Consider the following 15,382-nt stretch of genomic DNA (forward strand, 5'->3'; position numbering starts at 1 on the left):
ATGAGCGGGGGCGGGAGGGCAAACCCTCGCCTCTACGTGCCGCATCCACCACCGGACACCAACCCTGACATCCCCGCCCCTCTTCCGCCTCCACCGTACGCAGCGTTCAGGCCGCCTCTGCCTCCATTGTACACTGCTTTTAGGCCACCTCCGCCTCCACTGTACACCTACCCCACCATCCTCGGCTTCAAGCCTCCTCCACCTCCACCGAACTCAAACCACATCGACATCCCCACTTTGGACCCTCTTCCGCCTCCACCATACGCCGCTTTCAGGCCGCCTCCGCCTTCGCCTCCACCGTACGCTGATTTCATGCCTCCTTCGCCTCCACCGTACGCCAACACCGCCATCCCCATCTTCACTCCTCCTCCGCCTCCACCGAACTCCAATCACATCCCCACTTTCTGGCATTCTCCGTCTTTCCAGCATCCACCACCGCACGCCGACCCCGCTTTCGGGCTTCCCCCGCCTCCCCCACCTCCCCCACCACTGGGGCTTCCCCCGCCTCCCCCACCGCCGCCTGTTAGTTACATTCCTGTGGCGGAGTTTTTTGCTTTGTACCCACCGACTGAGCCGTACCAGTTCAAGATTGGTACTTCCTACGGTGATAACCCAGCAGGTGTGATGTCCAAGACAACAACAGCGGGAGAATATGTATTGGATGGCTGTGTAGCATTCTTGTTTAGTACTCATGCATTAAACACAAGTTATGGGGGGAATTTTGATCTTGATCAAATTGTGTCACTACAAGCTCCATATGATGTAATAATTAATAAGAAGGCAGACAAGTTTGCTACACGGAGGAACATATGCTTGGACTTATACAGGCTTGTGGACAGGCTGGTGATGCCAAGATATGGCTTTGAGGGTTTCAGGCCTGTATATGTGGATGATTTCATTAGTCAAGTGAAGAATCTTGGTAAAAGCCAGACAACTCGGGATTGGCACAAACGCCGATGGGTCATCAAGAACCATCCACTTCTTGTTCGGCCAGCCAAGCGCAGATCAGTGTTTGAATACTTCTATAAGTTTTACAAAACAATGGATCCTCGAGCAGCAAATAAACTTTTTGAAGAGATCAGTGGCAAAATATATGAGAGGTGGCAGGTTCTCATTGCTCGCGACGATCACTTTCTGTCCGCGATGTACTGGAAGGGCAGGGAAGGGCAGTGTCCCGATGATCATTTTGAGAGGAACTGCTTTGATGAGGAGTTTGTTGATGAGGAAAATCTTGATAGTTTTCGTTTTACGAGCCAGCATGGTTATCTCGTTGTCTTCTTGCAGCATCTTCTGCTCCATGGCCCTGAGGAGACAATGACATGTAACAGTACAAACCTTTTGGCATTTAATTAATTTTGTTATTGCCTAAATACTTATAATTAATTACTATCACTTTTTTTAATCATCTAGATTTTTGCTCATGACCCTGAACAGGCATTGGTCTATAAGAGTTCTTTAGCATTTAATTCTGGTTTTTCCTAAATAATACTTAATTACTCACACCTGTTTTTTGTAAATCATTTAGTGGTATGAGTTGATTTGGAGGAGATGGATTTGATCACAGCATATTACTTTGGTCGATTTCTTCCGACATTTCTTGCTGAACTGTAAGATATTACCTAGAGATATGACATGTAAGTATTTCTTTTGGGAACCGAGGTGGCTCTAATACCTGCTTTGCAGAGAATCTACACCTAAGACACACCAACTCACTCTAGAGTCGGTTAGCTTTTTCGATTTCTAGCTACTCAGTGTATAAGGTCCGTTCGACGGCATAGCCGCCTTCTCGCTTCCGGGTGGCAGAGCCTACCAACAAATGAAGCTGGATTCCAGGAGGCAGAGCATTCCTATGATGAAGCCCAGACCCTTTGTGATCACGGGTGGCAGAGCTAACCTATGATAGATCACAACTTATACACTAAGTACTCAGAAACTGGGAGACTAACACTTACAAGGGGACTAACACTTACAAGGGAACTCAACATTATACAACACAAGATAAAACTTGCACTCTTTATGTGGCTATCCTATGACTCACAATGACACACCTACACATTCACACCATGGCAACCTTGCCATGCTACCTAGGACTCAAATGGCACTCCAAGTCATGGCACTTGGGGGAGGGGTGGCACCCCTATTTATACTAGTACACGACCTCTAGGATGTTGCCACGTGGCAATATTCCATACTATTCTAACTAAAATATCCAACTCTAGAACATTCTCATACTTATCCTAATATCTAGATATTTCTTACCATACATAAATATCTAGGTTCTAGACTCTTCTTTACTTTGCCATGAAGAAACAATTCCATATTCTTCCATGGCAAATATTTTCTCTTTTATGCTTTTCAAAATATTCTAGAATGTTCCACAAGTATGAATTGTCATAATTCAACAATTTCTTTTGTGTGCGTCCATTTCTTTTTGCTTGACTAAGTGAGTGCATGTGCTTTGCAACGGGGAAGAGTTCCTCAAGTAGTAGATTGATAATGTTCCATTTCAGTGTCACGGAGATACTCACTATCTATGCTGATAGGAGGTCGGTGCAATTTGCTGGATGATGGAGGATGGCCGCCCATCGGGTGAGAAGAACACTTGGGTTAAGGTAAGATGCCAACTCCTAATTTATTTGACTTATTACACATTCTTCAATGAAGTGCTAACTATTTTTTTGGGTGACATTAGTCTGATGCTATTTAGCATGTTTGCCTTGTCTGTTACTGCCTGCCCACTGTGTGGTGAATATTCAACTAGGAAAATTAAGTGTTTAAATCATTTGGGACTTCATGTGATGATTGTGATTTGTTTTCTAGAAATATATATCTTGCTGTTCAGCCATTTGAAACAGGTCAGGAAAGTGCTATTCTAGAAAGATAGATGCCCTTGCACAACTCTTTCCTTTCCTAAATGGGCCATCCAGCTCATCAACTCCTTCATTAAATTTACTAAATGGGTCATTGTTGGCGTTTCTTATGCCCGATTAGAATAGATATTCTGCAAGCGCACAGAATCACCGCTGTAGCACTTCACCTTGGAGTATTCCAGGGTACCGTATTTTTCCTCAGGGAAGCACTATGGTAAAGAGTATCGTAAATCGATTAATAACCGTACTAGCTTAATCGACCGACTGACTAGACGGGGGTAAGCCAGATACATGGGTACCTGCATAGCGTCAAGAAGTGGTATATTCACATATAACTTTTTGATTACCTCGACAAATTTGCCGAATTGTTCGTCGGCCTCTGGCTTCCTTATCCGCTCTGGAAACGGTAAGGCAGTTGTGTCGTGATAGTCTCGTAAAGTTCTCGGGGGTTCCACGGGGTCTTCCTGGGTAGCAGGTGTGTTGGAGTCGACGGCCTCCTCCTGCTCTTCATCTTCAACTTCGGTACTGCTAGCGGTTACGGTCTTCCGCTGCTTTCCTGCATCCTTTGGGAAAGGTGGCTCTTGCGTGGTCTTACCACTACGCGTGGTCACCGCACTAACATTTTCCTTTGAAGGAACTTCCGGTTGCCCGGGTAGTTTCCCCGTATTAACGTTAGGACATGAAGATGCAAGCTGAGCTACTTGAGTTTCTATCATTTTGTTAAAGCTCAGTTGATTTTTAATAACAGAATTGAATCCCTCTAGTTGTGCAGCCATAGATTCTAAGATCTTGTCATTAGCAAGAAATTTTCTACTAATATTGTCATTAATTTGCTTTTGGCCGTACACTATGTCTTTTAATGTGGGCTAAAAATTGTTATTGAAATTCGTACCTTGTTATTGACTGAAGGGGAGGTTGGGTTTGGAGTTCCAAACCTGCTGAGGACGAAATCCTGAGTTGTGATTGTTGTTGCTCCCAACGAAGTTCGCGTCCTCTTGAATTAAGGGGCACGAGGTGCCCGAGTGCCCAGTCTCGCCACATGTTTCACATGTCATACGAGACTCCGAACTTTGATTAACCTCCTGGTGCGGAGATTCCAGCTTCTTTATCAGAAGTTCTAATTTGGCAGCTAACATGTCGACCGTGTTGATCTGATGTACGCCCCTGGGACGAGCTGGCTGCCTTTCTCCTTTCCAACTTTTGTTGGAAGCTATCTTGTCAATCAGCGCCTTTGCTCCCACAACATCGAGAGAAAGGAAGGAACCACCTGCAGCTGCGTCAATGTGGTCCTGGGCTTGCTGATTCAGGCCATGGAAGAAATTCTGAATGATCAGCCACTCTTCTATGCCGTGATGTGGGCATGATTGTATGTACTCCTGGAGACGTTCCCAGACTTCCGGGATGGTCTCGTCCGGCACTATGGTAAAGAGTATCGTAAATCGATTGATAACCGTACTAGCTTAATCGATCTACTGACTAGACGGGGGTAAGCCAGATAGGTAGTGAGATAAATGGCCAGGCAATGACCGAGTGACACACGGAGATTCTAAACCTTAGAGAGGTAGAGCTGGGAGGACAACGAGCGAGATAAGACACCTGATACACTTCTGAACTATCGAGCTAGCCTCTCTAGATCAGACTAAACACCTAACTAGTTCTCGGGAAAGCAGAGCTTACTTCGGCGGCTGGAAGAGGAAGGACTTCAGAAAGGGATGAGAGGGGAGTCCAACGGCAACCTGCACTACTGCTATGAAAACACCCGAACGTGGTGGACTACAAAGGACGGATAGGGCTGTCACCACCTACCGACTACCACAACGGTACAACGGTTCCGTGGGGTGGAACACACTTTCTAGCTAACACTAAGGTCAGACACCACGTTTGCACTCGGTGTTAGGATTTCTCTCGAGGCCTTCGAGAGAAATCCCCCACAACCTAGAGCACTAGTTTGAGATACTCTAGTCTGGGCGAGAAAACCCGTAAGATAGATTCCCGGTCACTAAGAGAGATAACTTAGCCTAAGCTAAAGGAAAACTTCCGTGCTCAAGTTGAACCTCAGACTTAAGTAAATGAAAGACTACGGAAAGTAAAGCTGACTCAGAAAGTAAAGAAGATAACTTATATTAATAAAGTCAAAAGAAAGATACAAGAGCTATACCAGACTTCCGACGACTCCGGAATCCCAAGCAAGCTCGACTCGACTCTAACTCCCAAGCTACTAACCTACTCTAGAAAGTACAAGTGGAAGAGAAGAGCTCTAATGGTGTGTGTTGAAGTGATGGATGGTGCCTCCTTTTATAGCCCTTCCAAGGTCGGTAACTGGCAGTTATCCTCCGTAGCGTCAGTTGAAAGTAGGTAAGGTCGGTGTGCTTGTCTTCCACGCGAAGCCGGGGCTTGAGACGCTGCAAAGTGGGTCCAGCCGGCCTCCCCTAGGCCGGCCGGCCTGGGGATGCCGCCACGTGGCCACTGCCTTTCGGACAACGGCTCTGATCACCTCCTGGAGTCGGTTGACAGTTGGGTTTGCGCCGGTATTGTAGTTGATAGGCCGGCCTCCCTCTGGCCCATCTCGGCCTCTGACTTTGCCGAGGCTTTGCTCTGCTCTTGGACATTCTCCAGGGAAGTGGGTTCTTGAAATACTTGTGATCTTTGGCTGCCTTGTGGATCTTTGGATGGATGTTGAAGCCTTTCGGTGTATCAAAATGAACCAAGGCCCAACCCTTGACTCAGGGGCCCATGAATGTGTCACATTGCCACTGGTTCGAAACCGGGGTCGTGTCTTTGGAGGTGCCAGGCCGGCCGGCCTAGGAGAGGCCGGTCGGCCTGGGTTTCTGCCCAAATTTGCCCCTCTCCCCTCAGCTCTCTCTCTCTAGAACTCCCCTCAGAGTCATCCCATGGCCGGCAGGAGCACACAGGCGCTGGGCCTGGGTGCTGCGGCCGGCGGGAGCGCCGTCGCTGGGCCTCGGCCCGGCGGGTGGCGGGACCGCATGCGGCCGGCGGATGTGGGCGGTGGCGGACCACGTCGACGGATCTGGACGGCGGCGAACCACGGCCGGCGGATCTGGGCCGCGCTCGGCTGGCGATGCGGGAGCGGCGCGCTCGACCTTTTTTATTTTTTTAATCAATTATTACTAGGGGCGGTGATGGGGCAACCCACCCCTAAAAATATATTTTTAGGGGCGGATAACATACCCGCCCCCTGCAAACAGCTATTTTTAGCGCGAAAAGCAGGGGCGGGTGCGGCGAATGCTATTTCAACCGCCCTACAAATCTTTTATGCAGTAGTTTATAAAGCTTATATCAGAAATTTCTCACGAAAGTAAGATATGTTCATAATTTCTAGCTAAGCTACCCAATATCGACCAAGCTAGGTCTAATGATGAGTGGCTACAATACTTGTCGCTGTGTGCCTCCAGTGTCAACACTCACGATCAACAAGACGGTAACCACTTAACCGAAAAAGGAAAACAATAACAACCACTTAGCCACACACTACAATATAATCAGGCCACTAACGGATATATACTAGTTAGGAGTGGTGCAAACATTTGGGTGAACGAACGGGAACAAGATATATAGTGCCGGTCGATTTTATTGAGCAGAGCATAATTAATTTTCAAACAAACACTTAGCACTTATGGGCGCTACTGGAAGCCACAGCACACCATGGAAAGTTCATGCATTTTCCACCATAATTCGCCACATAACTAGGGGTTGAAGATGACTTTCTGGTACTCGCCGTCGTGGGAGGAAGCGGCGGCGGCGCCGCTGACGGGGAAGAAGAAGGGGTAGGTCTCGTAGCGCGCCATGCAGCTGCTGTAGAGCACGCGGCAGCCGCGCCGGAAGCGGCAGTAGTTGGGCAGCTCCGCCACGGCCTGCGCCACGCACAGCCCGCAGTCGGCGGCGGTGATGTCCCTGGTGCACCACCCGAGCCCGTAGATGGTGGTCGCCGATCCAAACCTCGCCGTCTCCCTGGCCAGCCCGCCGCCGGCCGCGGCCGCCACCCGCGCCATGAGCTCGCTCTCCGCGCGGTCGAACTCGTAGGGGTCGCCGCTGGCGTTCATGGTGTTGATGAGGATGAGCGCGTACCCGGTGTCCGGCAGGCCCCGGAAGTCGGCGTCGCTGTAGCGCAGGAAGCAGTAGTCGTACCAGGCCCGCGCGTCCGCCTGGCCCCGGCACGCCGAGGCCAGGTGGCCGGCGGCCGCGGCGACGCAGAGCGCGCAGTCGGGGGCCGGGATGTCGCCGCGGCACTGCGCGAGGCCCCAGACGGCGGAGCCGCCGCTGCCGGCGGTGGCCGTGGCGTAGTAGGCGGCCGAGGCGCGCGGGACGAGGGAGGCGAGCACCTGGCCGATGCTCGCCTGCGTCTGCACGCCCGTGAAGTTCTTGGCGCAGTACGTGCCCACGGGGTCCACGGCCGAGCACATCTGCAAAGCCGAGGCGAACAGAAGCAGAAGAAGCACCGGAGACGCCATTCGTAGCCCAGCTACTTGGATGTCTTCTTCCCTTTTTCTTTGCTAATTTGTCCGCATAATTATATATATGCATACATATAAGCGACCCAAGAGTAACATGGCGCTGGTTCATATATATAGCTGGGTTCAGTACTGCAGCTGCAGCACACACGATCGACGATGCGTGGACTAGCTAGCTGGTGGATGCACACGCACGCACTAGGCTATGCAGCATCACTGGTCAACGCTTGCAGGACATACGTGGTGCGCGAAAGCTATCTACCATCCAAGCGATGGATGCATATTGTTTCCTGACTAATCAAGCACTACTCATCCCGTCCCGTGGAGGAGCTGAGTGTTCAAATAATTTCATCAACTGTTTCTTTTTTCAAGAAGCAAAGCATTATATTTGAGTACAAGTCGAGTTCAATTATATGTGCGTTTGAAATATCCAGTACTGCACTTACCATAGAATTTAATTTGGACCCTGGGATCAAGTATAGATGTATCATGTTTAGAGCATCTCCAAGAGCTTCTTCAAATTACACTAGCCAAATCTCATTTAACTAATCATTTAGCTAACCATTTAGCTATTTAAAAGGTGCCAAAACCAATAGCTTCTCCGTCCATCCCTCTCCACTCCATCCCCTCCTCCCGCTGACCACTGGGCCCTCCCCCACCCATCTCCCTCCGGCAGCTCGAGGGAGGCGCGCGGCCACCTCCCCCGCGCCGCCGCCGTCCCGCCTCTTGGCCGGCGAGCAGGGAGCAGGGAGGAGTGGCGGCCATCTTCCCCGACGCCGCCGCCGCCCGCCTCTTGGCTGGCGAGCAGGGAGCAGGGAGTAGGGAGCAGGGAGGCGCATTGGCCACCTCCACCCACCCTGTATTGTAGAAGATGAAGCTCGCGGCGGGGCGAGGCGGAGCCGGCGGACGAGATCACCGGCGGGGGCGCAAGTCCGGCGAAGCTCGAGGTCAGCGAGCAGGGGAACACGGCGGGGGCGCGGGACCGGCGGAGCTCGCGGTCCGCGAGCAGGAGAACGCGGCGGGGGCGAGATAGAGCCAGCGGACGAGGTCGCCGGTGGGGGCGCGGGGCCAGCGGAGCTCGCAATCCGTGGGCAAGGGAGCGCGGCGAGGCTGAGGAGGAGCCGGCGGGTGAGGTCGCCGGCGAGGCGCGGGGTCGGCGGAGCTCGCGGTCCGCAAGCAGGGGAGCGCGACTGGGGCAAGGCAGAGCCAACAGACGAGGTCGCCAGCGGGGGCGCGGGGCCGACGGGGCTCGACGGAGGCGGGGCTGGTGGATGGAGGCGGGGCCGGTGGATGGAGGCGGGGCGGGCGAGCGGGAAAGACAGGAGGCGGATGCCAAGCGGTGTCCGTTCGGTATAGATGCCGACCGGGGAGGTGCGGATAGAGGACGGGATACCGAATGGAGCATTATTATACAGAGACTATTGGATGCAAATTTTATCCTTATTTTGCTAATTTTAGCTACTCAACTCAGTTTATAGAGTCTCTTAGAGATGCTCTGGTCCAAACTCGGTTAGCTAAAAATAGTGAAAATAGGATAAAATCTCCCTTCAACAGCCTCGCTATTATCCTTCGCTCGCCATCCGCATCCAGGATTCCAGGCACCCCGCCGCTCGGCATTTTTCATGAGTCAATCGGCCTCGCCATATTGCTCGCCGCTCCATCCCGCGCCGCTCTCGCCGCCCCGCGACACTCGGCACCTACCCGCTCCACCTCCCGCACGCTCCCCACCCCTTTCCCTTGCCGCTCGTCGGAGCTCGCCCCTTTCCCTTGCCGCGAGCGGTGGAGCTCGCTGTGGCGGAGCACAGACCCACAAAGCGCGTCGCGGCCTTATGTCAGTCATATACCTGTGGGTCATGTCGCGGGCGAGACTCCTTTATGGGGCTGAACCGGAAGGACATGAGGTCGTAGAGCGGGCTGAAGAAGGAGGCGGAGGCGCAGATGGGCCCGACGCGTGCGGGTTGGCCATGGCAACAGAGGCCGGGGTGCGCGGGGTGGCTGGGAGCCGGGCGCCGGTGAAGGAGGACTTGAGGAGGGTGAATGCGGTGGTGGCCATGGCCGAGAGCTTCTTGGGCTGGGGAGATGGACACAAGGATTTGGAGCTGCTGGGGATGGCACTCAGCAGGTGTGAGGGGATGAGGCCGCCGTGAGGAGTCGCCGGGGGTGGGGCTGCCGGAGGGAGTGGATGGATAGATTGAGAAGGGAAACTTATGGAGAAGCTGTTGAATTTTCCATCTTTTAGATAGCTAAATGAAATTTGTCTAGTGTGAATTGGAGATGCTTAATATAAGCATCTCTAAGAGTTCCCTATTCTGCTTCTCCATTCTTGATTTTTTTTTGGGAAGAAAAAAATCGCTCTCCAATAGTTTCTAATTTAATTTCACCATTTTCTAACAATCGGCAAATTGATACTTGTACCTAAATATAGCACGGCTTCGAGCTCCCAATCGGTGGGCTACTCCTCCGGTCCTCCCTGCATCTCCGTCGGCGATGGCCCCACCTTCAGTTGCATCATGATGGCGGATTTCCTGTCGGGGCTGGCCGCCTGCGTGCGCCGCAACACCATCGCCTACGACAACTACTGGAGGATCTTCGTGTCGGAGACTCGGAGGGGCAGCTACCCGAGTGCGAGCCCGGGGAGCCCCTGCGCATCAACGTCCTCTTCAAGCACATCCAGAGGATGCTCACAGCCGACAGCACCGTCATGGCGGAGACGGGGGACTCGTGGTTCCACTGCCAGGAGCTCAGGCTGCCGGACGACTGCGGGGTACGTACAGTGGTGATAATATCATCGATCGTCGTCGTGTCGCTCGATCATTGCATTAATCATTACTGTAGTAATTCGTTGATCGCCAACTGAGTTGTGCAGGCTTGTGCTCCATGGCTGCTGCAGGTACGAGTTCCAAATGTAGTACGGGTCCATCGGCTGGTCGGGGGTGCGGGGTGCGGAGGAGAGGTAGGTGATGGAAGGATAGGGACGGGGACGGGGAGGAGGCGCAGCGGTGGCAGCGACATCGAAGAATCGCTGGAGAGGAAGGAGTTTCGCGCGGAATTAACCTTGTGCTCTATAATTTTTTTGGAGATGATTACTTTTTCCCTCTCCATATCTATTTGGGGACTTAGGCAAACAATAAAATTTAAGAAGAAAAAATAGGGAACTCTTGGAGTGCTCACGCTGTACTGCATTTCCCTTTATAATTCGGGAGAAACCTCAATCACTCTTGACTACAGTAGGATTGTGTGGGCTGGAAAAAAAAACAAGGCTGCTAGCGCACGATAACGGAGACCACGAAAGGCTGCCCCGTCCATCTCCTACCCGCACAAGTTGCTCAATGAGTGGCTCTTGACGGCCACGGACACCTTCGCCTTCATCGCCCAAGTCCAGCATGAATGTAACGTCCCCGGCCGGGCTGCTGCTCTTTTAACTTCTCCCAGCAGCGAGCGTGAAGAAGATGGTGCATCTCCTCTCCTCTTGCAGAACCAGCGCATGTTAATGGAGTTATGAGCTGTGTGTGGCTGTGTGCCTGTTTTTTGTTTGAAACCACCAGTTTTGTTTGAAGCGTCAAATATTAAGGTATGGAGGTAGTATTATTGTAGTACACCATGGAGAACTCACGCATTTTAATTATTTCTCAAAATAATTTGCATTGTGTGTGCACATGAATGTGTTCAGTAAAATAAACACTCCTCTCTTCAAATTACTAATGACGAGTGATTGTTTCTAGATAGTTAGTGAATGCAATGCAAGCATCCGCATTATTGAATCGAAACATATATGGGCATTGTACAACATTTTGATAGCGATTACTGAAGCTGATGAGATTGACAAAACGGTCGAACTACGTGTGGTTCAAGACGACTTTCTGGTACTCGCCGTCGTGGGAGGAAGCGGCGGCGGCGCCGCTGACGGGGAAGAAGAAGGGGTAGGTCTCGTAGCGCGCCATGCAGCTGCTGTAGAGCACGCGGCAGCCGCGCCGGAAGCGGCAGTAGTTGGGCAGCTCCGCCACGGCCTGCGCCACGCACAGCCCGCAGTCGGCGGCGGTGATGTCCCTGGTGCACCACCCGAGCCCGTAGATGGTCGTTGCCAAGCCAAACCTCGCCGTCTCCCTCGCCAGCCCGCGGCTCGCGAGGACGCCGGCCTCCGCCGCCACCCACGCCATGAGCTTCCGCTCGGCGCGGTCGAACGCGGCGGGGTCGCTGGCGTTCATGGTGTTGATGAGGATGAGCGTGTACCCGGTGTCCGGCAGGCCCAGGAAGTCGGCGTCGCTGTAGCGCAGGAAGCAGTAGTCGTACCAGGCCCGCGCGTCCGCCTGGCCCCGGCACGCCGAGGCGAGGTGGCCGGCGGCCGCGGCGACGCAGCGCGCGCAGTCGGGGGCCGGGATGTCGCCGCGGCACTGCGCGAGGCCCCAGACGGCGGAGCCGCCGCTGCCGGCGGTGGCCGTGGCGTAGTAGGCGGCCGAGGCGCGCGGGACGAGGGAGGCGAGCACCTGGCCGATGCTCGCCTGCGTCTGCGCGTCCGTGAAGTTCTTGGCGCAGTACGTGCCCACGGGGTCCACGGCCGAGCTCAGCCGCGGGGCCGCCGCCGCGGCGGCGGCGAGGACACCATTGTTGGTTTGTTTGTGGATGTCGTCTTCTCCCTCCTGTCAGCCGGCTTGTTTGCTGCCATGGCATGCATATATAGGCAGCAAGGGCAAGCTTTGGTAAATTACACAGACGAGACGACGAGCGATTGGCGCCAAGAAATACGCAGCCGGACATGGTTGACTGGGTATGGTTGGCGCAGAATTGGCATGGATGGGCGACGGGTCCAGTTTTCCAGTGAAGACGACGAAGCTTGTTGCCTTGTTGGCTTTGTGCAGACCACAGCACATGACATGATGCAGTGCAGATCGAGGGACCGGGCGGAGCTCTTGGATAATGTCAACCACGTAGCTAGCTTCTAGAGCAGGAAGACGAGTCGCCTCACAGCATCGGCGGCGCCCATGCATCTCGAGCGACGAGTCATCAGCGTCTACCTTTTATTTTATTTTTGGGAACATATCTAGTGCAAACCAAGGACTCCGTACAAACCCGTGCAAACCTACTAAATGAAGTTTTAAAAAATTCTAAAAAAAATCATGAATGTGCTTCTCAGATTACATCATCTATATATAAAATTTCATGATCAAATTCGTCTTACTCTAGAAGTTACAAAAAAGACAAATTTGAGATGCATTTGAACCATTATTGTTGTCAGAAAATTTGTCTTTTTTGTAACTTCTAGAGTAAGACGAATTTGACCATGAAATTTTATATATAGATGAGGTAAGCTGAGAAGCACATTCATGATTTTTTTAGAATTTTTTGAAACTTTGTTTAGTAGATTTGCACGAGGTCCTTGATTTGCACTACATACGTTGCCTTTATATTTTTTATGTGCGCCCATGCATCTCCAGCGACGACTCATCAGCGTCTACCTTTTATTTTATTTTTTATGTGATTAGGTACAATTCAAACAGTCACAACGGACACACACATCACTCCTCTACAAATACATGTACGTAAATCCTATTTTTATCAAAATCTTCGAAGACTGAGCTGGCAAATCTTCGAGATTGATGAAGTCGCCACATACATCTCGCTGTCGACGGGAATATTGCCTACCACTGAAAGCACAACGCCACAACGTTGTTAAATTATGAAAAATTCGCTCTCATAGAGAATTAATCCCCAGACCCTCAAATGCTACCGAGGCTCTTGTAACCACCAGACTACACGCCATTTCGCCACAACAGCGTCTACCTGAACACGCGTTGTTCGATTCTTTGCCAAATCCCAACCGAGATTTTGTTTCTCTGAACCCTTCTCCAACCAACGGTACGTAGCCATATGGCAGATCATTTGTTTAGCTATTCATGGTCTCGATCGATAAAATTACTTTTGCTGGACGAATGGAGATCGAGAACTGTTCATCTTCATGCGTGTAGAATATTCCATGACTCTGACAAAAAAACTCGATCACTCAGGATTAGTCATCGGCAGGCAAGAAGCTTGCTTAATGTACAATCTTTTGATCTTTCTACTGATTATACGGCAGCAGGTTGTGGTACCAGTCGAACGATCTAGATGAGCTACCATGCGTGCAAATCAATACGTGTCAGAAAGGCTCGCTTCGCTTACCATAACCTTTGCACCACCATGTTGAATTGTGTCCATACGTACGCTTGTACATTACAGTACATAGTGGCGAATCTAGAATAGTTACTAGGAGGGCTTTTTTTCTACCTCTAAATAATTTTAGCCTCTTCTTTTTTTTTGAAGGAGAAAACTCTGCTTTAATTGAAAGCCATAAAGGTTCGGTAAAAAAACAGAAACAACCGGGGACACCAGTACACAGACGACGTGTCCAACTAAGCGGAAAGAAAACAAAGGAGCTTAAAGCTCCACGATGTCAGAACCACCATCTCCACGAGGTCTGGGTGTACTCGCCCACACCTTCAGCTTCCGTGCTAACTCCATTAGGCCATTCTATGAGCAGGTTTCAGCAAAGGCCGCCATCTCTGTAAAAAGGAGACACAAGAATAAACAAGTTGCAGTGGGTCCTTTGGGAAGGAGCGCTCCATGGCCATCTTATTCATGTTAGTCCAGAGTGCCAGATTACACCTGCTAAGAGGACAATGCCTAACCGTTTCGGGATCCTAAGCCCCCCATTGGCCCATCGCCCCCTCCACATCTCCCATGAAGTGGGACATTCTCCCCACTCCAAGCTATCCCGGACGCCACACCAAAGCACCCGTGCAATCGAGCAACGAAAGAAGATGTGGTCTACATCCTCCACTTGTCCACAGAGCACACAACGACAGCTCCCCTTCCAGCCCCTCTGCTGCAAGGCAGTCGCCGTCTGCAACCTGTCATTGTCAAGCTGCCAAAGGAAGATCTTAATTTTCAAAGGAATTCTAGCTTTCCACATCTTATCGGAATTTCTCACACTCACACCTCTGTGGGTGAGGAAGGAGTATAGTGACTTGGTGGTGAAGCATTTTGATTTGTCTAAAGCCCATTCTACCTCATCGCCCCCCTCGGATAAGTTGTACGTTTGCAGCACATTAATCAGGCAATCATAGGCATATGCTTCACCATCCGTAAGGGATCTTCTGAAAGAGATGTTCCAACCATCAGGGTCCCAACACTCACATACCCAAGCAGCCGGATCTCTACAAATTCTGAACAGCTCAGGAAACTGAGTTTTTAAGGGCACCTCTCCACACCAGACATCCCTCCAGAAGGAGGTATTCTTCCCATCTCGAACTTTATGGATCGCCCCCCATTTGAACAAGTGCTTGACTTTGTGTAACCCCTGCCAAAACTGGGAGGAGCCCCTGCTCTTGGAATCAAAGAAATTCCCACCCGGCATGTACTTCGCTCTAAGTAGCCTATACCAGGTGCCCTTAGACTCTTGAGATATTTTCCAAATCCACTTGACAAGGAGGGTATCATTCATGATTTTATTGTTTACCATACCCAGCCCCCCTTGGTCTTTAGGTCTGCAAAGAGAGTCCATCTGGGCCATGTGGTATTTGAAGTCATCTGAGGCACCCCGCCAAAAGAAGTGGCTTCTGTGTTTGTCCATTCGCTCATGGGTGCCTTTCGGCAGCAGGTAAAAACCCATTGTGTACATGGGGAGACTGGACAAACAAGAGTTGGTGAGGACCAAGCGGCCACCTGAGGAGAGATGCTTGTCTTTCCAAGGATCCAGACTCTTACTCATTTTATCCCCCAAACCAGCAAAGGCCTGGATCCCTAACCTGTTTTCTGATATTGGAATACCCAGGTATCGCATCGGCCACTCCCCCAATCTACAGTTTAACATATTAGCTAATTTTTCTTTTTCTGGCTGATCCACACCGAAGACAAAGACATCGCTCTTGTGGAAATTGATTTTAAGACTAGCAAGCCACTCAAAGCAATATAGGATCAGCTTCAGGTTGGTGACTGCACTTTCTGACCCATCAATCATAACCACAGTATCATCTGCATACTGGATATGGGTGATTTCACCTGGTACTA

At 51.2% G+C, this 15,382-nt stretch overlaps 3 protein-coding genes across 3 annotated transcripts; 1 reads left to right on the forward strand and 2 right to left on the reverse strand.

Annotated features, from left to right (window-relative positions):
* Nucleotides 1-1,353, forward strand: LOC120667493. The gene has a single exon (XM_039947560.1). The coding sequence runs from the start codon at nucleotides 1-3 to the stop codon at nucleotides 1,351-1,353; it is 1,353 nt and encodes a 450-aa protein (XP_039803494.1).
* Nucleotides 1,354-6,338: 4,985 nt separating this feature from the next.
* On the reverse strand, nucleotides 6,339-7,440 carry LOC120664029 (cysteine-rich repeat secretory protein 55-like). Its single transcript, XM_039942991.1, has one exon. It carries the CDS (start codon nucleotides 7,337-7,339, stop codon nucleotides 6,575-6,577), a length of 765 nt encoding a protein of 254 aa, XP_039798925.1. The 5' UTR covers nucleotides 7,340-7,440; the 3' UTR covers nucleotides 6,339-6,574.
* Nucleotides 7,441-10,952: 3,512 nt separating this feature from the next.
* LOC120664030 (cysteine-rich repeat secretory protein 55-like) lies at nucleotides 10,953-12,156 on the reverse strand. The gene has a single exon (XM_039942992.1). The coding sequence runs from the start codon at nucleotides 11,542-11,544 to the stop codon at nucleotides 11,176-11,178; it is 369 nt and encodes a 122-aa protein (XP_039798926.1). The 5' UTR covers nucleotides 11,545-12,156; the 3' UTR covers nucleotides 10,953-11,175.
* Nucleotides 12,157-15,382: the final 3,226 nt, after the last annotated feature.

Source organism: Panicum virgatum, chromosome 3N (genome assembly GCF_016808335.1).
Source record: "Panicum virgatum strain AP13 chromosome 3N, P.virgatum_v5, whole genome shotgun sequence".
NCBI classification, from domain to species: Eukaryota; Viridiplantae; Streptophyta; class Magnoliopsida; order Poales; family Poaceae; genus Panicum; species Panicum virgatum.